The sequence below is a fragment of the Poecilia formosa genome, unplaced genomic scaffold, assembly GCF_000485575.1.
Source record: "Poecilia formosa unplaced genomic scaffold, Poecilia_formosa-5.1.2 Scaffold1, whole genome shotgun sequence".
In the NCBI taxonomy this organism is placed as follows: domain Eukaryota; kingdom Metazoa; phylum Chordata; class Actinopteri; order Cyprinodontiformes; family Poeciliidae; genus Poecilia; species Poecilia formosa.
The window spans coordinates 6,179,884-6,204,078 of NW_006799940.1; the positions used below are offsets into that span (position 1 = coordinate 6,179,884).

The 24,195-nt window shown below is 39.5% G+C and overlaps 1 protein-coding gene across 1 annotated transcript in view; it reads left to right on the forward strand.

Moving 5' to 3' along the window:
• utrn (utrophin) overlaps positions 1-24,195 on the forward strand; it is a 168,055-nt gene that overhangs the window by 114,166 nt on the left and 29,694 nt on the right. Inside the window, exons 62-68 of the mRNA XM_016662912.1 lie at positions 6,754-6,815; positions 8,812-8,886; positions 11,620-11,821; positions 13,801-13,886; positions 15,373-15,530; positions 17,943-18,109; positions 21,239-21,350. Of these exons, the coding sequence (XP_016518398.1) occupies positions 6,754-6,815; positions 8,812-8,886; positions 11,620-11,821; positions 13,801-13,886; positions 15,373-15,530; positions 17,943-18,109; positions 21,239-21,350 (862 nt within the window). The remainder of the gene's footprint in view (positions 1-6,753; positions 6,816-8,811; positions 8,887-11,619; positions 11,822-13,800; positions 13,887-15,372; positions 15,531-17,942; positions 18,110-21,238; positions 21,351-24,195) is intronic.

Genomic DNA, 24,195 nt, shown 5'->3' on the forward strand with positions numbered 1-24,195 from the left:
ATGCCGTGCTACCTTTCAGAAAAGCTTCAGCAATCAGAAGATGCTGGAGTGACGCAAACATTTTTTATAAGATGGATACTTTTATTTGCTAAATTCCAAGGCCTATTACAGTCTTGAAATGACACATTGCTAGATTCTTTGTAGATCAGAAAATGTTTTTCCCCCATTCAGAAACTTAAAAACAGGATAGAGTCCTAAAAATTGGCTGACACCTGCTTGTGTTTGTGTCTGCAGCAGCTTGACGCTGGAGGCGATGAGAGATTAAAGCCCGACAGGGCTCGCAGGACCAGTTTATACGTTTGGAACAAAACACAAAACCGAGAGAAAAAAAAACAAAAACAAAAAAAAAACTGCCTGTGATCACAGATGCGCCCAGCCAGTGAACCTACATCTGTCACACTGACAGAACACGTGTGCACAAACAAAACACGTGTGTGCAACGCAGTTCAAGCAAAACAAAACCTTGCATACAAATGCACATGGAGCAGTGATGCAAACGCTCATGCTTGGTTAGATAAACATGAAGATGCAGATGAACTCCAGCTGTAGTAAGGCTTCAAGTCAGTAAACAGACACCCACAGTGAGACAGGAGCACGGCACCTTTCAGTGCGCCCCGCTAGTATTCACATCCCAAAAGCCATGCATGAAATGACACACGGTTTTCTACATTTTTAAAAATAGCATTCTAGGAAGAAGCCAGTTGTCGTTTTTTCTGATACCCTTAAACAATTAAGTGCATACAGAAGTTGCCTAATTAGTAAATGGCCTCAGTATAAATGCGACTTTTTATTAGGGTCTCAGAGAGTAATAGGCCCTGTGCACACAGAGACAATCATGGTATATTTTTTGGAAATGATTAAGAAAAAATGTGTCCACGCGACAAGTTGCAGCGCCACAGAAAATGGTGTAATATTTATGCCAGGCTGTAACATTGTAACCAAACAGTGCCGCGTTTATTTGTGAGAGTGAAGTGCATGCGCGAAGGAGGCAGATTACACTAAGTCATTGTTTAAAAAAAAACAACAACAAAAAACACACACACAACTTGCATGGTCACACAAAAACAGAAAACTAGCATTTTAAAATGTGTCCACCCTGGAACCCCTTTTTTCAAAAATGATAGTTTCTGGTCCCTCAAGATGCTGAGTCCATGCAGATGCACAGCCTAAATGACACCATTTTTACGGATACACCTAAAATCATTTCCTATATGACCTATGTTGGCCTTAGAGGCCAACATAGGTCATATACTGAAATCTCAGACAAGAAGTCAGTTGTTTTCTTAGCATGAGTTCTTTTAGTTTTCCCACAATTTATACAGGGGAAGAATGTGATTTTGTGACTTTATTGGCCTATATGAAAACTCTTCTGCAATGTGGAAAACATACTGTCGTCACAGTGTAAAATGTTGGTGGAAACATCTTGCAGTGGGGAAGCTGGTCAGAGATAATGAGACGTATTTGGACCTAAATACAAGTCAGTCTTGTAAGAAAACATCTTGGAGACTGCAGATGACTTCAAACAGTGGTTGAGATTCACCTTACAGTAGAACAATGACCTTATCCATGCAGCCAGTCACACTAGAATAGCTGACATCAAAACGTTGTCATTTCATTCTGATCCGAGGGAACTTGAACTCTTTGGATAAGAAGATTGGACAGAAGTTTCAGTCTGTGGATGTTCAAAGCTGGCTGAGACAGACCCTAAAATGCTTGCAGCTGTAGCTGCAGCAAAGGGTGGTTCTACGCAGGAGGTCTGAACATAAAAGCACAAGAGACTTTACAGATTTTTATTCATGAAGCGTCTTGAAAACCCCGTGCTTCTTTGTTTCCTAATTACGCACTGCTTTGTGTTGGCCCATCCGATAAAGTCAAAATACTTTGAGGTTTATAGTTGTAGTGGGACAAAATGTGGGAGAGTTCAAAAGGCACTCGGAAACCCAATTTCTGCTATTGCAACAAACATGTAGATTGCTTTCGGTGTAATTTCCTTCTCCTTCACGCGCAGAACATGAAAGCCAGCACTCTGTTTTGAAAACCCACTTAATTAGCTGCCTGCGCTGAACTCTGAATCCATCCCCAGGACTAATCACAGGCCGCTTTCAGTGCTGAGGCATTCTCAGGATGCTCACATCACTGTTTGACACATTCATTTCCCCCCCACACTCCTCCTCCTATCCTCTTTCCCGATGTGCACCTTTTCTTCTGCGCGACAAAGGCCCCCCTGATTAAAATTACCCTTATATTTGCCTCCCTGTGGTGTAGAGTTCAAATGATGAGATGAAATCAGATGTTACTCTCTGAATAACCTGAGTGCAATACCATCTCACACATTTCTTTAGTGTGGTTAGCTGAACTTTTAATCGGAAAATTACTCTGTCAGAGCTCTAAGTTCTGTGGCAAAATGAAGCTGTGATACAGGAGCAAAGAAAGAAGTACAAAAAAGGAGCAGGGGTGAAGAGATGTCGGCTAGAGAAAAGGCACAAGACATCAGGTGGAGAATGAAGGCACTTATCACCTGTCACTGAGTCCTTCTGATAAGCCCTGGGAGGAGCCGTCACTGAAGGAAAAAGAATAGTCCCGAAATCTTCCCTTGGCTCACTCCAATCCTTCACTAATTTCATTTCTTTGGATTTCCAGACACGTGTGGAGTCATTCATCTGCCCACTCATGATTATTCATGTCCCCTCTCTGAGCGTGTGACAATGACAAAACTCCCACCAGCCACGTTACTGTTCTGCCACTGTTTCAGATTGGTGCTTTGATCTCTGAAGGCACAAAGAATGCGGATGCTTTCCTGGAAGGCTTTCTTTCGTTTACATTCCCTCTTTCCCAGAGGGAAATGCGCGAGTGCAAAACTGGAGTAGCGGGACGTATATTGTTAGTTATGGAACAGCAGGGATGAAATTAGTAATGAGAATCACTTTAACCTTTAATGAAACTGCAGCGAGGGATGGGGAAGTCGCACATAAAATGTCAAAGGGAAAAAGCAATTATTCTTAATAAGCTGAATTGTCACAGCAGGCGATCTGTTAGTCTGAGAGGGTCACTTTTGTCAAATTGCTTCTACTGCTTTCCCCGTCCGGCCAGACAGAAACCTTATAAAATCCTAGAGTTAAAGGTTATTTCTTCCCCACCCTGCAGTCTGGTGGATACGAATGCGTCATCCTGCCCAGCTTGTTTTCCCAAAGCAATAAAAACAGAAACAGCAGGAAATTAAGGTAACACATTCCCAAAAAGAGAATGAAGTCACAGGCATGAAGAAAATAGACTTCAGCCAGGTAAGAGTGGAGGACAGACACGTGTGCTGCATTTGTGTCTGCGGCTTGCCACTAGACGGGGATTAGAGCTAAAAGCTTTGGATATATTGCAATTTAGAAGACAGATTTATCACTTTCAAGTTAACAAAAGCCTGTGATCACAGATGTTTCAATCCGGTGAAGCTGTCAGGATTGTTTTTTTTAACTTCAGGCCAACTGGTTTCGGAGTTGTGTGTCCTCTCTGGTGTGGCTCAAAAAAGGGAAGATGCCAAACTGCCTGGGAAGAAATGTCTTCTTCAAAGTTGGTGTGAGTGTGCTTGAAATTTTATGTAAAAGAAGAAAGAAGAGGCTTTTTAAATTGTCACAGAGTCGCTACATGAAGCAACTTTGATGCACCTTAATGCCTCAAGTCTCTGGATTTGTACTTCAGAAGTGGCGATAATCTGACCAAAGTGTTTCACTAAATTTTTGGTATTGGTGTTGGTGACAGAGAGCGCTTTAATATGTCCCGTTAATAACTAGTTGAAGATGTTTATTAGATCTTACTACATAAAAAGCCACATTTACAGTAAGTTTTAAACTACAGTCCTTGAAGAAAAGTTATTTAAACTTTGCTTTCGAGGAGTTCTCTTCTGAAATCTCAAAGTGATCTTTAGTTCTTCATGCTTTCTGAAGCAGTTTCATGGTATTTGGTTGCTTTTTCACTTATTGCCAGTTTAGATTGAACAGCATGTGCTTTAAAAACTAAAAAAATTTAAACAGAAAGAGAAAAAGTGTTGCTGCTAAAAATATCTACAACACAAAACTTTAGAGATCATCCTTTGGTCATCTACTGTCATGCTAAAGTTTGAGCTATCGGCTTTCTAAGAATCAGCTAGTTGGTGCTAATATACCATAGTTTGTTTTATATGGCTATTAAAAAGTGATAAAAGATCCAATTTAAGTTAATTCTGTTAAATGGAAATACAATACCAATTTCTTTAAGATTAAGTCAGATGCAAAGACAAAATAATTGCAGTTTTAATAATTTTAAGAGGCATTAGCTACTTCATATTATTAGTCAGTGTTTGAATCTATAGATAAGATTTTGAAAGGCTTCAAATTTATAATGTTTTGTAGCAAACAGAGGTTGAAAGTGAAAACGGAGCCACCTTGTTAAACTTTCCTGTCAGTCAGCTCTGGGTCAGTTTGCCCTTCTGATGATTTGGGAACATTAATAAATTGCTCTGCGTTGGCAGATGTTTCTGTTCCATATTGCAGATGGTAAAAATGGCCAACTTTGACCTTTAATACCATTTACCTGTACAGTAGGGTCTGCCTTTTGAGTTTCTGAACAGCCAATCAGCTGTCATGGCAGGTCAAGTTACAAATCATCAGATTTCTGTCAGCAGCTGATTTCATGGTGCATTTCTGATATATTAAGGCTAATAAGTTAAATGCCTTCAACTGTAGTTTAAGATCAACATGAACACAACTCCTGTTGATGGAAAACTGATTCTGACCATTTAAATGTTTCACATCATTTAAATTTTTATGTTTAAAAGGCTTCCAGACCATAATATCCGATTTTGCTCACTGCTCTTTAAGTTTCCTCTTTTAAATACGTTTGGGTCCTGTGATCCTAAATTAAGCAGCTTTGTGAGATAGCTTTTTTTTTTTTTTCCCAGTCAAAACTACAAACATAATTTGACAGTCGGCACTGCAGAAAGGGGCAGGTGTTTCAATAAAACGGTTCGCAATTTGTTTGCTCTCATTATGGCTTTTACGAGCTGTGTAAATGGTCGTTGGATGTTTTTGTTTGAGGAAATTGTTTGCGACTGTTAAATGTTTTCTAAAAATAACTTTGGACCGGTTCTTGTGTGAATAGCGGGTAATCTTTCCCACAGTTCTTGCGTTTGTGTGGAGCGAACGGTAACAAATCTCCTTCGCCGCATTCATTTAGGCCCATTGACAGCTTAGGCAAACTCTCCGTTAGCCAACAGCGAGGGGCGAGTCGCGCATTAGCGATGGCTGCTCATTTGTGAAAAAGGTTATCAGTCTGCACAGCTGCTGTATAGTGATGGACATCTGTGTGCTTGGAGAGATTATGCCATCCGCTGCAGCGGTTCGACTTTACTTCCTGCTGACAGTCAGCACAGGGCGAGCCATTGCAGAATCCACAGGGGATCTTCTGTGTTTCAAAAACTGTCTTGTGGAAAACTTCCCCAAACGTTCTGCATGGATCTGAGCGCGTCTCCCGACAGTCGGGTGCTTTCTTAAAAAAATAAATAAATAAAAATAGGTGTGCACACACAAACACAGGAGATTTACATCACTGCCTGCACACCTCAAATAGATGCACATCACTTGCATTTGCAGCTTGAGTCTGATTTTTATTTTTATTTATTTATTTTTTTTTTTCCTTTGCGGTCCTCTGCATGTCAAGGCAGCGGAGTTTGATCGACTTTGACATGCATCTTATTTTATTTATTTATGCAGTGTTGATCTTCTTGTGCTTTTTTTTCCCCCTTTCTTTTTGTTTGTTTGGGACTGAAGTGGAGAAGTGAATAGGGACTCGGGACTTGTTCTCCTTATTTCTGTGTCCTGTGGTGTTTTAAAAAGACGCCCTGTGGTGATGAGAGTGATTCACTCTGTGTGATTTGGGAGTGTTTGTGTGTTGTTGTGTTGTTCAGTACTTTATGTTTTCTATATCGGATTCGGGAACAGCTCTCTAGTCCCTGGCCCCGATTTAGAGACTATAGAAAGAAAGTTTACAATAAAACTGTCACCAGTGTGGGAAAAAAAAACTAAATTATGATGCACAGTGTGTGTTGAAAGGCCATATTCCCATTAGTTTATGTAAGGATTCTTTCATCGAAGCTTTGATTTGCCAACTTTGATTTTACCCTAATTTCATCTACTTTTAGTAGAAGATCCAAGCATTTGAACTATTTTGTAGTCGTCCTGACCCTGATTGTACATAAAATATTTACACTGAGAACAAGGTCAATTAGCTTTGTTAGCATAGCAGTTTCTATGCATATAGAGTACATATATACATGTATATGCACGTGGACTTGAACTATTTAATACCCACAGCTGTACTTTGTTTCAGTGACGGAGATGCTAAACAATACCGTGGTTGTTAACACTCTGAATATTAAAAGAAGGAAAACTGTCACGAAAATGTGGACTAATCAATATCAATAACACTTTTTAGCAATAATATGGCAAATTCATCTTTTCTTCACCTATAATCCCTACCTTAATTCTGGATTTTCGGAAAAGTTGCCAGAAGACTGTGTTGACCTTTTTGAGTCAATCCAGCTAAATGTTGGTTAGTTCTAGGCAATTTATTGGTGCTGCTTTTCGGTTTTGCCTGGTTTTTTATCAGCTGGTATCCCAGAAGTATTTCTGTTCATCTGTGCAGTTTTATTTATTATTTTTTTACAATGTGTTTGTGACGTTTTTGTTCTTCAGTCTAAACGTTTTCTCTTGGTGTCGTATTTTTCAGTCACCAAACACAGACGACCTGCTGGGATCATCCAAAGATGACGGAGCTCTACCAATCTCTAGGTACAAAACACACATGCGTAAGGGATTCATGCGACTTCAGGTGTTTATCAGAATCCTGCGAGGTTAAGGAGAGTTTAATTAATGAAAAAAATTGCAATGATTATTTAACATAATGACATGTTCAATTTTGTAATTGTATTTTTGTACGTAACATATAAACTCTCATAGCTGAAATACAATACAATTTACTTTCATTTTTTCTTAAAATAAATCGTTTGGGGCCAGAAAACCTGAAACTAAACTGTAAAGCAGATTTATTGCAAAGCCCTTAATCTCAAGTGCAATGTATATGTTTTACTTCTAAGTGGCATTTAGCTGTGCTTTACTTGTCTAGATCGGCACCTGCAGGCTTTATGGCGTATAAAGCCACTTTAACCATTTTACTTCCTAAATTAAATTTGTCTGGAGAAACAAAACCGACCTAACTCTCAAGCTGTGCTTTCAAATGAAGCAACACTGAACTGCAAAGTTAATATTCTTTTAAAATAAATAACAGACAAAGGATGTAATAGATTTATTTTGTTCCTTGTTCATGACTTACCTCAATATCTCTAAAAAAAATTCTAAATTGTGTGAAAAATGCACGCTTTGTTTTTTCTCTCTCATCAACCTTTCAAATGCAGTAACTTATTAAAGTTATGATTGCTGTTTGTGAAAGACAGCACTTTGTCACAAAAGTAGGATAGATAGAATCATTTATGGTTTTTTTTTTGTCAAACTAGTATGTTTAAGGACTTTGTAGCCAGTGATGCTGATAAAATGCAGATGATCTGTATATGTGTGTATTGTAAATTTCATGTCATGCTGGGAAATTATTCCAGCTGTCTGCATAAGTGGCCATATATGTTCCTGCCTAATGCATGTAGCTTCAGAACAGTCTTACCTTAATAAGAGTGACAGATGATTTGTTTCCACACCAAAACTGTCTTGGGTTTTTCGCCCTAATTCCTGCTGCAATGCAAGAGTAGGAGTTCATATTTGCACATCTTTAAGCATAATGTACTCATGCAAATAATGAACTAGGACCTTAAAGTTCAACCTCTTTACGAAAAAAATGAAAAGTAAGCAAACATAAAGTTGAGTTAAAGCTGAACTTTTTGTTGATGGCTATAAATGCATTTCATTTGTAAGAAAAACATAGAAAGAAATCAACAGGACTTTAGGTTTTAAAGAAGGATACCAAAAACAGAAAATACACAGCGAACTACTGAAAGAAATCCAACCTTCTCAGATTGGGTTTCGCATAATACGTAAGACTAGTCCTGGTTTTGACTATTTGCTCACATTGCAGACAAAAATATCTTCAAAACTGGAGTGGGTTACAAAGAGTGCTTAGAAACACCTGAACTGCAAACCAAAAGGCTCTCAGCATCATTAAGGAGTGTTAACGAGGAGGAATATCTCCTTCAAGAAAGTAACTCTGCTTTTTACTTGGTAAAATGTATATACTTCAAGATTTAAGGAAACAAGTACTGTAGGGGATTTAATTGCTTTTAACTTGGTTCATAAATTAGGAATTTGCCCCAGAGGTGTGTAAACATCGCGTTTAACTTGGCAAGCATCTGGGTTTCACATTTAACTTTAGACAGTTGCTAATAGCATGCCTCCTTTGCACTCACTGTCAATATACTAATGGATGTCTGAGTCCCTGTGGGAGGGCCAATACAACTGTTCATTAATGAGCAGCCTGATTGGTAATAACCTCGGAAACTTTGGGAGCATTTTCTGTAGGGCAGCAGCTCAACAAATAGCTTCGTCCATCCTTGGGGATGGAAACTGACCGGCCTAATTACACACATCGTACATTAGCGACGTTTTGGTCTAGGTTCCTTCTGCAGACGAGTCAGATTTGAGTGAAGACATGGGTCCTGCTTGTGATGCCCTGCAGACAGCTTTGTGTTGCTCTGTGTTTTTTCTGATCTCCCCACGTTGGTTTTATTTCCCCCCCATTGTCGATTCACCTTTCATCTTCCTGTCTTTTCCCCTCTGCCTGCAGCGGACTTGAATAATGTGAGATTCTCAGCGTACCGGACAGCCATGAAGATTCGCAGACTACAAAAGGCTCTTTGCTGTGAGTAAGACGCACACATCCTCACCTTAATGTCCACAGCCAGAGTCTGCTCTTTCTGAATTTTTCTTTTCCTCTTTTGGGAAAGGGTAATGATTTGAAACTTTGCCAGGCGCTGTGTCAGTGCAGCATAGGTGCCAGGCATACCTTGGCTCTAAATTACCTTTTGCTGCATGAATATATTTATATATTTATACGCGTGTCTGTGGGTGGCGGATCTTGTCGACACAGCCACAGCTGTTCCTGGTGTTAAGCTTGTTGAATACAGCCTCATTTAGGGTGCACAGGTGGATTTTTTTCTTCTTTTTCCATAATGTTAGAGCTCATATTTTCTGCTTTGTAATGGAAGCTTTGATTAAGGCGGCTATTACATACAGTCCCATGTGGCTCTCACACCTACCTACCTACCTACACACACACACACACGCAGACATAAACACACACACTCAGCCGTTGCATGCAGATTTTCTCCTCTGAGGTTTCACCCAGCATGGCAGCTGCTACTCGAAATCAGCACAGTGTAATAATGGTGACAAACGATGACTATTATCCAGATGTTGACATTATTATCGCAATAGAGCACTATTAGAGGGGCCTTCTCATTTACATCCCGCTGTTTGTTGCATGTTTGAGAGTGAGTGTGAATGCAGAAAAGATCTAAAAATGTCACAAATGCACCATGGTTTACTGTTTCTGTGGCTTGTTGCTGTTTTTTTTAATCAGTTCTAATGATTCAGGTGTTTTTGTTTGCCATCTTTGATTGCTTCTCTAATCTAATAGTTTTGCAATAAGAATAAATCAGTTTGACTCATTTTGATGCAGGCTTCTGCGGTTCTGTGGTGTTCATTAGATTAGAGCTAACACAGGTGGTGTGTTGGAGCGAAAAAAGCCTTTCCTGCAGAAGGACCACCAACTGCGTGGTTGTAAGCTAGAGTCATGTAAAGAAAATGACAAACATTTGTATTTTAAACAAATGCGACTAAATGGTTAATTGGGGAAAACATTGAGAAACGCATGACATACTTATAACAATGAGGCACTCAGGTAAAAATGTTTCAAAAAATTTGTGCAAAACAGTGACTTTTTTTTATTTTTATTGGTTGACAAACAATAAAAACTCAATCAGAATTTGAGTTTTCTCTGAAGATTATTAGCCCTGCAGGTCGTGTTTCTTATTCATACTCCTGCAGATGCTTAACAGTTACTGGACAGTTATTATGGCAATAAAAGAGTCCATGCCTGATGAAAAATAAGGCTTTCTGTTAACTTTATGTTCTAGTAGACAAGATTCCTACACAATCTGGAAAAATATGCCCATCTATCTATTAGAAATAAATTGACATATCCGTTAAGGTGAGCCGCATTTTGTAAAATCAGTGGACTGCTCAGAAACCCGAGTAGACAGGGTTGCCCTCAACTTGAACCTAAAGTTTTTTTGTAACTCTGCTAATTTGCTGTCTGACTCGCCAAGATAAATAAGATATAACATGTTAATTAACAAACTTGAAACCTAATGGGCAGAGAGAGCCCAGCTGTTCTTTCATTTCGGTCTTTGTGAAACGGACCGACTGGCAGGTCTTGTTTGATGCGGAGCAGATGGATAAACTTAAAGTGTGGTATTGATTAAGTCATTTACTTCTTGGCAAAAAAGGAAGAAATACACAATGACCAAAATAATGGTGTTCCTCTGATTTATCCCTCTTTAGTGCAGTTTCTTCAGTTATTAGAAACAGAAATGACCCGCTACTAACAGTAGAGTTTCTGTGCAGCCGTCCATCTGAACTCAAGAATTTCCGACAGATTGCTAATGTTTCCTAATCTAGGTTGTTGCTCAGGGCAAAACAGAGCAACTTTGCTCTAAAAGTGCCTATTGTTTCTTAAAGGAAGCAGCCTTAATGAATAACATGCATGTTTAAAAGCAATGTCTTTTAAATTCGTCTTTACATCTTTTTTTGTTGTTCTGACTTCATTTTTAAACAATTTGCTGATCTTGAAAATAGCCAAGTTTGAGTCTTTGCTCTTCAGTGAATACTTTCACAGGGTTTTGTTGTCGTTTATTTATGGTGCAGATAATTATCGTATATTTTTGATTAGATTTCTTCAGGCAACTCAAATTTTGTTGCAATTTTTGGTGCAGGTGTGAGATCATGCAGCTATTTGGATTTAGTGCTCTGCCTGTTAGATGTTCTCTTTGCCCTTTCTCTTTGAATAAATTAAGGAGGAGAATATCATAGAACTATGAGATATTGATTTAACAATAATGGCCTTATTTTTGTCTGTGACGAAGGAGCCAACAAATTAAATTAAAAGGCTGACTGCTACATTAACTGCCTCATTTGTCTATGCTTTAGATTCCTTTCATAATAATACATTGCTCTGATTTATCTGCTCCCTGTCGTTTTCCACATCTTCAGCTGAAACGTCCTTGAAATTTGTAGTGTTTTTGTCTTTAAATAGTGGATGCCGTTTCCAGTTTCTTGTTCTTTTCAGTTTAGATTTGTTGTAATTCTTGTAATCCGAGCCGCTGCCGAAAGCTCAGTGAATAAGTCAGAGAGGTTACTATTGGTTCTTTTTTCTCTCCAATTCTTCCTCTCTCCCCTGTCTTTGTCATTGTTAACCTTCTTCCCCTCCCATCCCCTTGACTTTCACTTACTTCTCCTGATCCCCATTCTTTATCCATTTTGCTCCACCCCCCCACCACCACCTCTCTTCACTCTCATCGTTTCTCTTCTGCAGTGGACCTGTTGGATCTCAGTGTTGCCCAGAGCACCTTTGAACAACACAAACTCACCAACAACAGCCACCTGCTCTCCGTCCCAGATGTCATCAACTGCCTGACGTCCATCTACGACGGCCTGGAGCAGGAGCACAAAGACCTGGTCAACGTGCCTCTCTGCGTTGACATGTGCCTCAACTGGCTGCTCAACGTTTATGACACGTACGCATGAAATCTGCTGATTTGTCTTGTAAAAGTATTTAAACACCTTAAAACCGAGTTTGTTACACTTGCAACTACAAACTACAATAATTTTATCAAGATTTTATTTAATAAACTAGTGCAGTTAAGAAGTGGGAGGAGATTAAACTTTTTTTTTTTTTACATAGAACAATCTCAAAAGTGTATATTTATTTCAGACCCCTTTACTTAAATACCCTCAAATAAAATCAAGTATGAATTGAATTGCTTAATTTGCAGGGAAAATGCAGCTAATTTGGGAAGGATTAAAAGTTTGTGAGAGGATCTTGGAGAACAAACAACATCATGAAGATGGAAGAACTCAATAGAGAGAATTTTAAAGCAGGATTTTGTAACAAAGCGATATTTCAAGCTTTTAGCATCTCGATAGCTATTTTCTGGAAAGTATGGCAAGATTGCATTGACAGGTTGACAGCTTAACCACTTCTTGACCACTCGAAAAATCTGCCCTTTTGTAGAATATTGACTAAACAAAAAACGGCCTTAAAACAAAGATGTAAAAACTCCATTTGGAGTTTGCTACGAGCCATGTGGGTAACGCACTAAAGATGGAAAAAGGTGGTTTGGTCAGATTAGACCCAAATGTAAATTTTGGGCTGTCTGGCAGCTGCAGCCAGACTCCCAGAATATAGAAAACTGGCATGAGACGTCACTAAAGCTGAATTAAATCTGTGTGATTACTAGACGTCGAGGACAAAATGTTTTGTTTTAGAACGAAAGTTTCTGGTTGTGAGCTTTTATTGGTGGTCTGAGGTTGCTTAGTGTGACAGAAACTGTCAGCCAATTCAAAACTCGACCAGAGACAACCTGCAAAAAAAAAAAAAAAAAATCAAAACTGGTGTCAAAAATTCTCTATGAAATCCTTGCAGTGTGACTCCTGCTGCAGCAGACATCAGATTTTTCTCATCTTTTCCCAGCCACGAATGCCAGTACCGCTGCCTGATTTCTGTTCATTTCTTCTTGTGTCGTAATTCATCTTCCGGCTGTAGTAATAAACAAATCGATGCTAGTAGCCTGCTTTTTATTTATTTGTATACTTTTTTTATGTGACCTGTCACAGCATTTCAGGGATAACGTATAAAAAAAGCTGGCTGCCTGTGTGTGACAGGATATCTGGAGATGGTATCATCAGTGTTGCATCTGGCACAGAGTATGAAATATAAACCTGTGTTTACATGACCTTCAACTTGCTGTCGACTTATTGATAGGACTGATATTTCTGTCATGGTTATGCTGAAGTAATCAGTCTTGCAGTCAAGCTTCCTCTATTATACTGAGCTTGTGTGATTCAAACAACTCCTAAGTAAAACATGACAAATAGATGAAAACTTCATCTCTAAATGGTCTTAGAGAGGGAAGGGACATCCTAAGACTTGCAGCTGTAAATGCAATGAAAGGACACCAAACTCTTATTAAACCATTTATTGGTTTCTATCCACTTTGCAATAGTAAAAAAAAAAAAATATCCTGAAATATGTTGAGGTTACAACATGACAAAATGTGGAAAAAGTTCTAGGATTACAGATACTTTCTCAAGTAGATGTTTGTATTCGGGGAACACACTTAGATTTTGCACGATGCTGAATGTTGCGGTATTGTCAATATGCCGTACAAACAACCAAGAGCATCGGTTTGGCAGCCGAACGAGCTGTTGCACAAATCTATTGAGAGCTGACATTCACATTCAAATTGGCATGAACAAATCATCACTGTATAAACAGGTGTGTCTACATGCTGTAAGCCAGCATCGTTCCCGGTGTAAACGCCGTTTGGGGGCAAACAGAAAAAGGAATTAGAATCAAATATGCACACAAACAAGCACCTAACGATTTCCTGCTCCTTCTAATCCATCCGTTGAACATTGTTGAAACGGAGAAGCTTGCTCTAAAAATAAAACTAACAAAGCCCTCACGGTCTTGTGTTGAATCCTCTGTCTGCAGCGGCCGCAGTGGGAAGATCCGCGTTCTCTCCATGAAGATCGGCTTGCTGTCTCTCTCCAAGGGGCACTTGGAGGAGAAGTACAAATGTGAGTGGAAACGAGTGGGTGACGCGTATTTACAGGAATACACATGCTCCAAAACACACACTGCTGTCCCTGCTCCCCTACGCAAATCAGTCTGCGCCCACGCCGCTTCTTCGCTACAGCTGTAATCCTAGTAGTATTAATCAAACACAGAGACGAGGGGTGGGTGGGGGGGAAGCGTCGGAGAATGGTTTGTCTAATTGGATGAGAGACCTCCTGCGTTCCCCCTGTTCTTGATTTAATTCTGCTTTCTGATTTCTTTTTGAGGATTAGACGGCGTGAGCATTGGCTTGCTGCACTGGGAGAGGACTTGTCAGTCTGGCTTCCTGCTCTTTGTCTCTGCTGCCGTATCTCCCTCCGTCTGTCTTCTTTCCCTGTCACAGCCTGCTCCATTGTTCATCTGTCTTACAATTCCCCTTTCTTTATTGTCCCATCTTTCTTACCCTTGCTTCTCTCTTGTTCTTCCTTTTCCTCTTCCTTTCTCTTGCCATGTCCCCTTTCTTTATTGTCCCATCTTTCTTACCCTTGCTTCTCTCTTGTTCTTCCTTTTCCTCTTCCTTTCTCTTGCCATGGCATGAACTCCATCCCTGAGCCTATTCGTTCCACTGGCAGTTCCTATTAGCTTGAGGAGGGTATAAAGCACGGTTGATTGCGTCCTTCCTCCCTTACTTTGGAGTTTCATTTACTGTCAATCCCATGCATTTACTCACACAGCCTCGCACAGATCCCTAACCAGGTGTTCTGCCGTTTGACGCTCTTGGCGATGGTTCTGAATGTCATATCTAATTGCGCATCAGACAGTCTTCCATTATAGCCGTGGGCATTGATTGGTCAGTTGTCTTAAGAGCTAATAAAAATAAAGGGGGACAAGTAGGTCACAAATGCACATAATTGCAAGTGTGGAAATGTGCGCACGTGCTTGGTGGAAGCTGGCATCAGAGCCGAGCCGCACGTGGAGATCAAAGGCAGCTGCAAATGAAGCAGAAAGAGCTGCAACACTGTCCTCCTTTTCTCTGGATAACCCCTGTTTGCTTATTTTGTGTAATAAACTCTGTGGTGTTTCATAACATTATCAGAAACAAAAATGTCAACATGTGACAAGTGTCAGCAGGTAGCCATCCTCATCCAGTGAAGCTCTGTCAGTCTCCATGGAAGCAGGAGTTTTGGAAGCAGGGAAGGAGAGATTAGCGGGGGGAACAGCTTGGTACCGAAAAACCGAGTTGGAGAGATTAAAACTGATTCTGTTCCTCTGGTGCTTTCTGTGTCCTCCCCATCAACTCCTACCTGCATGCACACACTTTACAACACGCTTTCCTCCCACTTGCATCTATACCGTCGCTCTTTCTCCCATCGTATCTATTTATACCTGCGTATTCCTTCTCAATATCACCCACGTTCTGTGACTTTTCTCTCACTCCCTCATCCTAATTTTATTTCCCCTTTTTTTTGTTTTTTTTTTTTGTTCTCGCTCCACTGCGCTCTTCCACAGATCTCTTCAGCCAGGTAGCGTCAGCTGGTGACACGTGTGACCAGAGGCAGCTCGGTCTGCTGCTCCACGAAGCCATCCAGATCCCCAGGCAGCTGGGGGAGGTGGCCGCGTTCGGGGGGTCCAACATCGAACCGAGCGTCCGCAGCTGCTTCCAGCATGTAAGATAACACGCAGATGGAAACATGCATGGCTTCCAAACGCATAAAGTGACTTTCAAAAGTGCTCTCTCCTTTGAACTTGATTTTTTTTGTGTGTGTCTTGTTGAGATTTTTTGACACAAAGCAGCACGTAATTGTGAACAAAAATCCAACTTTGTCCAAAACAATAAACGAGGACATGAAAATATATTTTTTTTCCTTCAGTTGCACCAGATTGCTGATCTTTTTTTAACAACCTTGTTTTCATTACCAAGCCGTTTGCGCCAACATCAAAAATAAATGCTGTATTGACACAAACTATTTTGCTGACTGTCCTTTTGAGTTTTACAATAGCCATCTAGCTCAGGTTTAATTTTAGACTTTACTGTTGTTTAACGATGTTGCTCTTCCTCAGGGATTCGCTGTTTGATTGTGTTTACTGTTTCTTCCCTGACTTATGCCCTGACCGTTATAAAAAAAAAAAAAAGAGAGAGAGAAACAGACATTAAATCAGCCTCATAAATGTTTCCGATTCCCTGCACTGCAACTCCAAAAAATATCAGAGTGAGGCAGATTTCAGCTTGCAAAGAAAGTCCTCTTCCACATCTTCTTGTTGATGTTGCTTTCAAACATGTGGACATAGATGGGGGTGAGCACGCTTCAGTACACAAACATGCACATGTACACAAACAAATTGCTCCCAGGTTTGGTCATGAATCTCTGTGTCAGCTGTAGTTGAGCTCCTCATTAATCATTCAAACGTCCAACAATGTTTTGGCAGGCAAAACCAGAAAATAACACACACTACCTCCCAGTAAACCACCTGCGTAAGCACAGTGCTGGCTTTGTGCTCCAGTTTGTCTGGTCAGAGACCGACTCTGCAGAACCCCCAAGTCCAATTGCTTTAATAGCTCTGTGCTGAAGGAGTCACATGGCATAAATTTAGCCTCCTTCTCTGTCCTTTTGTCGCGCTACTTCAGTTTTTCCCATCCATCCTTCTGTCCGGTCATCCTTTCAGCCAGGCAGTAATTAATCTGTAAGTGCTATAATTCTGCAGTTAGATGCCAGGGAGGAAAGACGGAAGGCAAAGATGAGACTAATGTATGTGATGGAAGAGACGGTTAGATTGTGCTGGCAAAGGTCAGAGAAAGGGTGACGAGTTTAATGACGATCTGAGATGTCAGCCAGGTGAAGAATATATCTGAGGTAATCTTCTCTCTTAATCCGAGGGCGAAAGTCTCCTTCACGTAACCAGAACCGATGACAGCACAATATTCATCCACAGGTTGCACATGTTTTCTTCCAGGCAATTTCTAACAATCTTCATACCAGAATATTTTATATATGAGTTTTGTTTTTTTGTTTTTTTAAATTCATTAAATGTCAAATTGTCTTGTTTGTTTCTGCAATGACTAATAGAAAATTTTATTTCACACAAGTTATTTTTAGTAGCAGAATTAGCAATAAAGGATAGAGAAATGGAGAGAGAGCATTGTCTGTATATATCTATATAGTTATGTTATGAAGTATTTTTTAAATACCATCTATTTATTTAGTATATTAATCTTAGGACTGCTTTAGCTTTGTGTATTTAGCATGGATGTATTTGTAGAGGTACACTAATAAAGCCGAGATGCTGTGTAGGCTGTCGCACCATATGAGCTTTTTAGATGGATCAAGCGAACAGGAACATCCTGTTGCTTTTCGATAAGTCACTCCTCTTATTACCAATGTATTCTGCCCTTTGCTTCCTTCGCTGCCCTTTATGTGAGTCAGGGATGATGGAAAGGTTGTCTTTCATTTCTGGAGAGGTAATGGCAACCATGTCGAAGCTGCTAGATTGTCTAATGGGCTCATTATTACATCCTGTTAAAAATATTTTGCTGACACTGCTGTGACAGGGAGTGTTTGCCAGTAGCCGAAAGACATGGTTTCAATTTCAGCTTAAAGCGATTGTGAACAGACGATAGAAAAAGAAATCCTGGTTCTGTAAACAGGCCAAGGTTGGTAATGCATTTAAGAGCAGATGCTTGGGGATTTTTAATGGTCTGGGCATCATTACTAAAAATGCAGCTACAGGATCAGCATGGGGATGTTAACATCAATCAATGTTTAGTGTAAGAACAATTAGGAGCTCATAAAAGTTATTCAGTCTTGTTCAAGACTCAAAGCCATAGCAGGGACTGTGGCTTTTCATTCTAATATATATGGTCATCTTAAATTTGTCTGCATGTTTATTAGGAGTTTAGTACAGAGTTGCAGCATTTACTGGATGTACTTGATTGTATCTCATGCTGCAAAGTGCCCTTACAGTTTATCACCTCGCTTTGCTGAAATTTTTATAGAAACCATAAACCTCATATGGTTGATAAACTTTTGCTTTATGGGTTTCCAGCTCCTTATTCTTTACCACATGTCGCTTTTTATGAACAGGTGAACAACAAGGTGGAGCTGGAGCCTCGGCAGTTTGTGGACTGGATGCGGCTGGAGCCTCAGTCGATGGTCTGGCTTCCCGTCCTGCACAGGGTGGCTGCCGCAGAGACGGCCAAACATCAGGCCAAGTGTAACATCTGCAAAGAGTGTCCGATTGTGGGCTTCAGGTACAAACACTCACATTCTCGTGTTCGTTTGTGCAAAATTGTAAAGCAAAAAAAGGTGTGATTAAGTCTGCAGCTTGTAACGAGGTCTCGTACACATCATGTGACATTCTTGTGGGTTGTTCACTCTTGAGCAAAAAGGGCAGATCTGCTCCGGAGGGCAGACATTTATCTAAATGTCAGCAGCTGATATACTACTGAGTAAATACCACCAGTAGGTTTGTAATGAAGCACGCATCCCTAAAAAAATAATGAATAAAAACGGCATCCACCAACAAACAAATAAAACAAGTCTGCTTCCTCAAAGTTTACAAAGAGCCTTTAAAACCTGCAACAAGCCTCTGCATGTTTCCACAGCTGCAAAGGTTTCGGCTCGCCTTGATAAATTACATTCACCCTGGTAAATAAAGATCCACCATTTTGGTGAGCTGATGGAAGAAATCCAGGTTTGCTCTATCCAGCCAAGAGGGAAGGAGTCTCGTCATGCCTGAAGTCGCGCAGAGTGGCAGGATTGTCCTCTGGAGATCCATTGCTTCGCAAGCAGAAAGAGAAACGCATCCAGACATTTGATGAAGCACACATCTTCCAAGTTCTGTCATTGATCGATGAGCGCAAGTGTTGGTGGGAAGGAAAGGCAGATAGCAAAAATGAAAAAGGAAGAAAAATGCATAGCAGGCGTTTTGTGTGGTCTGAAGACATCACACCGAGAAACGGGGGGGAAAAAAATGTGGCTTGTTTTGAAGGTTGCATCTTTTTTTAACGAGATTAAGTAAAATGTGTCATTATGAGTGTTTTAACTCAGACTGGATTAAATATTTTCTGTAACAGGATTTAGGAAGAGTGAAGAAAAAGTGTTTTCAGTAATTTAACTCAGATGCCAAAGATCAAAAACTCTAAATTAGTTTATATTAAATGTTTGTATTTCCTTTGCAGGACAAAAAGTTTTATTGTACACCTGCAATTATGTTTTATCAGGTTGCTTCAAGGCAATGATTACTTATTAAAGAACTTTTAAAGAATACTTCAAAACAATTTAGTCAATTGTAGAGACTCTAACTTAACCGAGGGCATTAGTGCGTCATCCATCATGTCTGTTTTTGATAAATGCATCTCATATCTTTTATATAACTAATATTAGCATTTTTTTATCCAAATATTACCTAATATGGTAAATTTATGCCAAAAAACTTAAAATAATACTTAAAGACTATAAAATAATTAAAATATATATCTTCTAGAGATAGACTACATTATTTAAAAATTAAATTGTAGTTGTTTTTGACTGCTTAAGCCACATTTCAAAAATAAATTACACTTTGTCAATTAAAAAGAGTTTATAAATTGCCACATTCGCTGTAAAAAAACATTTGAATATTAAGCAACAAGCTAATATAATCACAACCTTTGAGAATAATTTGTGATAATACAAGTGTAAAAATAAACCAATAAATAAGAAATGTGAGGATAAAAGTTTGCTAGAAATCAGTCATTAGCTAGGTTGTTAATTATTTAAATTTTCATACTTGCATACATTATCTTTATAACATTTTCATCCACTTTGATGTAGACAGCACCTATAGGCAGAATGTCAAAGTCAAAAATTTATCTTTTTTTTTTTCTCTTGTTCAGAAAGAAGTTCTTCAGGTACTTTTGTACAAAAAGCACCTTATTGATCCTGTTGAAAAGATGCTTTGTATCAAGGACACATGAATACTGGCTTCCACTTTCCACTTTCTCTATGCTATTGTTCGATCATCAGAAACTCTGAACGGTATACTGATGGCTGAAAGTCAAGCAAAGGAGCATTTGGCCTCCAGTGAGTCACTGTTAGCACCAGTAATGGCATTAGTTTGGTTTGGATTGCTTCAGATGATTGCTTAAACTACTCATGGTGGTGTCCAGCCACATGGGTACAAAATAATGGCTACAAGTCCAGTTAATTCATTTTAAAACCAGGCATTAATCAATGCTTTACTAGAATCTACCTGTGATGCATGTGGCTAGAGTAAGGGGGAAATAGGGGCAAAAAATCGTGTAGTGTGAACTATTGCGTCAGGATGTGCTCTATTTAAATCTAGTTATTACTGAAGGCCACATACAGTATACAGGTATACAGACTTCATAATCTGCACTCTTGGTTGAGTGCAGTATTTATTTCCACTTTTGCTTTATGTTTAGTTTTTATTCAAGTACATTTTTTGTTAATGGAGACTGAGAATCCATTTTATTTTTGTTTTTGGTTGTTTTGTTAATTTAGTTTATCAGTTCCAGTGTTATGTGTTCTTTTGAAAATAAAGTGTATCTGCCTATGGCAGGAACTCACATGCATTATTAGTAATCTCCATTAAATCAGTGTCAACTGGTCTTTAAACAATATTATCGTTTATCGCAATAGTTTTTTAGACAATCGCTCAGCAAAATTTGTTATCGTGACAGGCCTAGCAACATGTCCTTTTCTGACGTACTTTTCAAATGTTTGCGGGTTTCCTCTTAAAAGAGCAGTGAACGCTGATTTCATAATTAGCCAGAATTGTTGGGTATCTAAACTAATTAATTCAGGGCCACCTCATCACCTCCTGAATGAAGGTGACTTGACGCCCTCTCCTCATAGTAATATGCTTCTTGTCAGGATGTAATGGCGTGTTTGACTTGGTGCAGTTGTGTGCACTGTTGCATCCTTTGATGTATAGCTCTCTTTCGTAGCTCATCAGTCAGCTAACCTTGGGGAAAGCTGGAGAGGGGAGAAAGATAAAAGACTTAAGCTATTATGTCTGAATGGCTCCTGTCTCAATTTAGCTGTTAAATGGCAGACTTGCTACAGCTGCTGCTGACGACAGCAACCCCAAAGCTGTTGTCAGATTGTTGCTTGTGTGCAAATCCAGCAGTCTGTCATTCTGTCTGCATGTAGTTTTTGTGCGTCTACGAACATGTGGTTGACGGCGTGACAGCGGGGATCGACAGCTCTCCAGATGACGAGTCGTGTTGTGGGGCAAGAGTATCTGCTCACTTGTGCGCTCGCAGAACAACAGACCCAGAGGATGTTGAAGTGACATTTCATGACAGTGCGTCCTAACCCAACTTTCCTCACTTTTTTTTTCCTCCCCCATCCTACTTCTCTCCGTTTCTGCGTAGGTACCGCAGTTTGAAGCACTTCAACTACGACGTGTGTCAGAGCTGCTTCTTTTCTGGGCGTACTGCCAAGGGCCACAAGCTCAACTACCCCATGGTTGAATACTGCACGCCGGTGAGGAAGCAACACACACGCAGCCTGACTCACATGTGTCTGCACGCTTTCCTCGCTAGCTTACGTCGTATCTCCTTCTCCCACACACTCCAATTAACCATTAAATGAATCCAGTCAAATTCACACTTTTTAGTGTCTGATAACCTTCTCGCCCATCTTAATGTCAAATTAGACACAGCCTTTCAACCAGTGAATATTAATCCTCCTTATTACATGAAGAGACTCCTGAACTATCACTGCATTTTAGCCATATCCAATGGTAATTCTTGTAATATCTTGCTGTTGCCTCATTTCCTCGCCATGATTTAAGTTTCTTCTTTGACTAGTTTAAGTTTTTATTAAGCGTCCACTCCTCTCAAAGCTTCCTGCTTTGGCTGAAACAATGTTCATTCCAGTGGGGACGTCTGCGAAAATGTTTTTAGAACTTGGCTGGAAGTGTTTTCCTCCAACCACAAAACAGCCTCAGCCATAGTGGGAAAACACAAAAGCTGTTGGCTCACAGTCAGCGTTCCTGTTCATCCCAAAGGTGTTGGAAGTGTTTTGTGCAGACAGGAAAACCAATTTCTTGTTATACTTCTCGCTTCTGCATTGGGACATTGTCTTGTAGAAAAGAAAGGCGTTCTTTTCTCAACAAAGCCCAATTGGCCTGTTTCTCCTCTCGCGTTAATTTAGATTCTTTATTTCCAACAGTGGTTCGTCCTGAAACAAATAATCTTGAATTATTTTTAAACAGACCAATAAAAAAAGTGTTTGATTTGGATATCCATACCTATAGAAATTTGTAGGATTTTCCTATGAAGAATTGTTTAGCTTATTTTTAAAAATCAAAATTCTAATCTATTTGCCCCTTACAGATTTATTCAGTTTTCTCACGCTTCCCCTAAACCTTGTAACAACTTGTGCCACCCTTGGAGGTACTGACTCATTAAATGTTTGTCATTGTTTGCAAATTTTGTCCAATTATTCTTTCCAGATTTGTTTTATTTCAATCACATTTGAGAGTTGAATGAATCTCAACCAGATGTGAGTTTGGACTTTTTGACTTTGCCACACCAAAACCTTCATTTTGTGATTTTATTTTTTTTTTCTTTCTTTATTCTTGAGCCATTTGGATGTGCTATTTAGAACTTTCCTTCAGTGTTTAAACTTGGAAATTGTGTGTTAAAACTCCTACTAGTTTTTTCTAGTTTTTTTTTTTTCATACTTATTTGCTGCCACATAAGCAGATCATAGTCACTTCCTGTTATTAATACAAGCTGACACATAGCTTCAGCATGTCCCTACAGCAAACATTCAGAGTAGAGAAATATTGTTTAATATTAAAGAATCTGCTTCTCAGCAGATCATTGAATTTTATTTATTTATCTACTTTCTTATTAACACAAATAAAATGAAAAGAAAACATCGTCTATTGGTTTACTTTCCCCTCCAGATGTTTTTTTTAAATTATTATTTGTCTTACTTCAGTGCAGCAAAGTGAGTAAGGTTTGTGTGAGAAACTAGAAATAAAACATTATTCTCATTTTCAAATTATACATTACTTTTACAGGCCACTGCTTTTCAAAATCACCCAGATTATTTCAGTAACTGAAGTCGCCATTCATAATACATCAGTATTCCACATTTTCTTTTAAATCTGCAAATTTGATTAATGGTGACTTTAAGGGCAAGCATACCGACAGCAGAAAAAGGAAAATTATTTACATTTAGCTGCTACACAGTGTCAAATTATCCAAATTATTTTTACGTTATCTGTTTGTAGTTATGCGATTAATTTATTGCTCATGAGTTTAGTAGCTATTAGCTCAGTTTGAAGGAAAAATGCATGCAATATTTAATTCAACAAATAAGATTTACCCTACACTTTTCCGCATTCGTCAGCAATGTAGCTTAAATTCTGAGTGGGTATTGTAATAATTGTTGTCTTTCAGTTGCACATGATAAGAGTTTCTTTGCTTGGGGGGTGGGGGGAGAAAATTGTATTCCCGACTTCTCTCAAATTTTCTGCCATGTCTTTGCAAATGCCCTGTGACTATCTGCAGAGACCAGCTACACAGTCAGAAGCAGAGCAAGGACAGATCTCAAACCGACTCTCGGAGCGTGGCGCTGAACAACCGGCGCAGCTGTAAAAGATTGACTTTGTTTGGCAGAACCTTCCTGATAAGAATGAAATGATGGCACATTGTGCCATCTGTGCGGCAGAGATCTGGACCGTTTGGGAGGGAAAGCGATATCTGGGGCAGCGTGCTGGACAATGTCTGAGAAAAAAAATGATCAAGAAAGATCACAGACTATTGGGGTATCTGAACTTAAAGGCAACAATGCTGATTTTTATTCTATATGCTTGCTAGCAAGCAGCCACAACTTTACATCTTCTGAAACAGCTTTGACTGCAGGGGGCTGGCTGAAGGCTTTTCAGCATAATCAGCTTTCAAAGTTGATCATAAAGCAATGAATGGAACCAAATGTAGGCAGATAGTGAAAAGCAGATGGTTTGTGCTCTCTAGATTTTAGTATGCACGTTTTGTTTATGTACTTTACAAAGTCTACGCATAAAGAGTGGAACATATAAGGGCCCGTTTTCACAGAACTGTTTTGCAGCTGAAATAACGTCCGAACACACACAGATCGATGCGCGGTTGGTCGTAGGAACAAAAGCAGAGAAACCTTGAAAGGTGTTTGCTTTCGATTAGAAGCTGAGAAAGTTGAACATGAAGCTCGCTCATCAAGCTTGACCCAGATTTATTGATCCTTCAGGTGATGGAGGCTGGGGAAAAACACGTTGGTCTGAAATATGTCATTTCTACGCGAGCGAGCAAAAACAGAATCAACTCACTTCTTCATT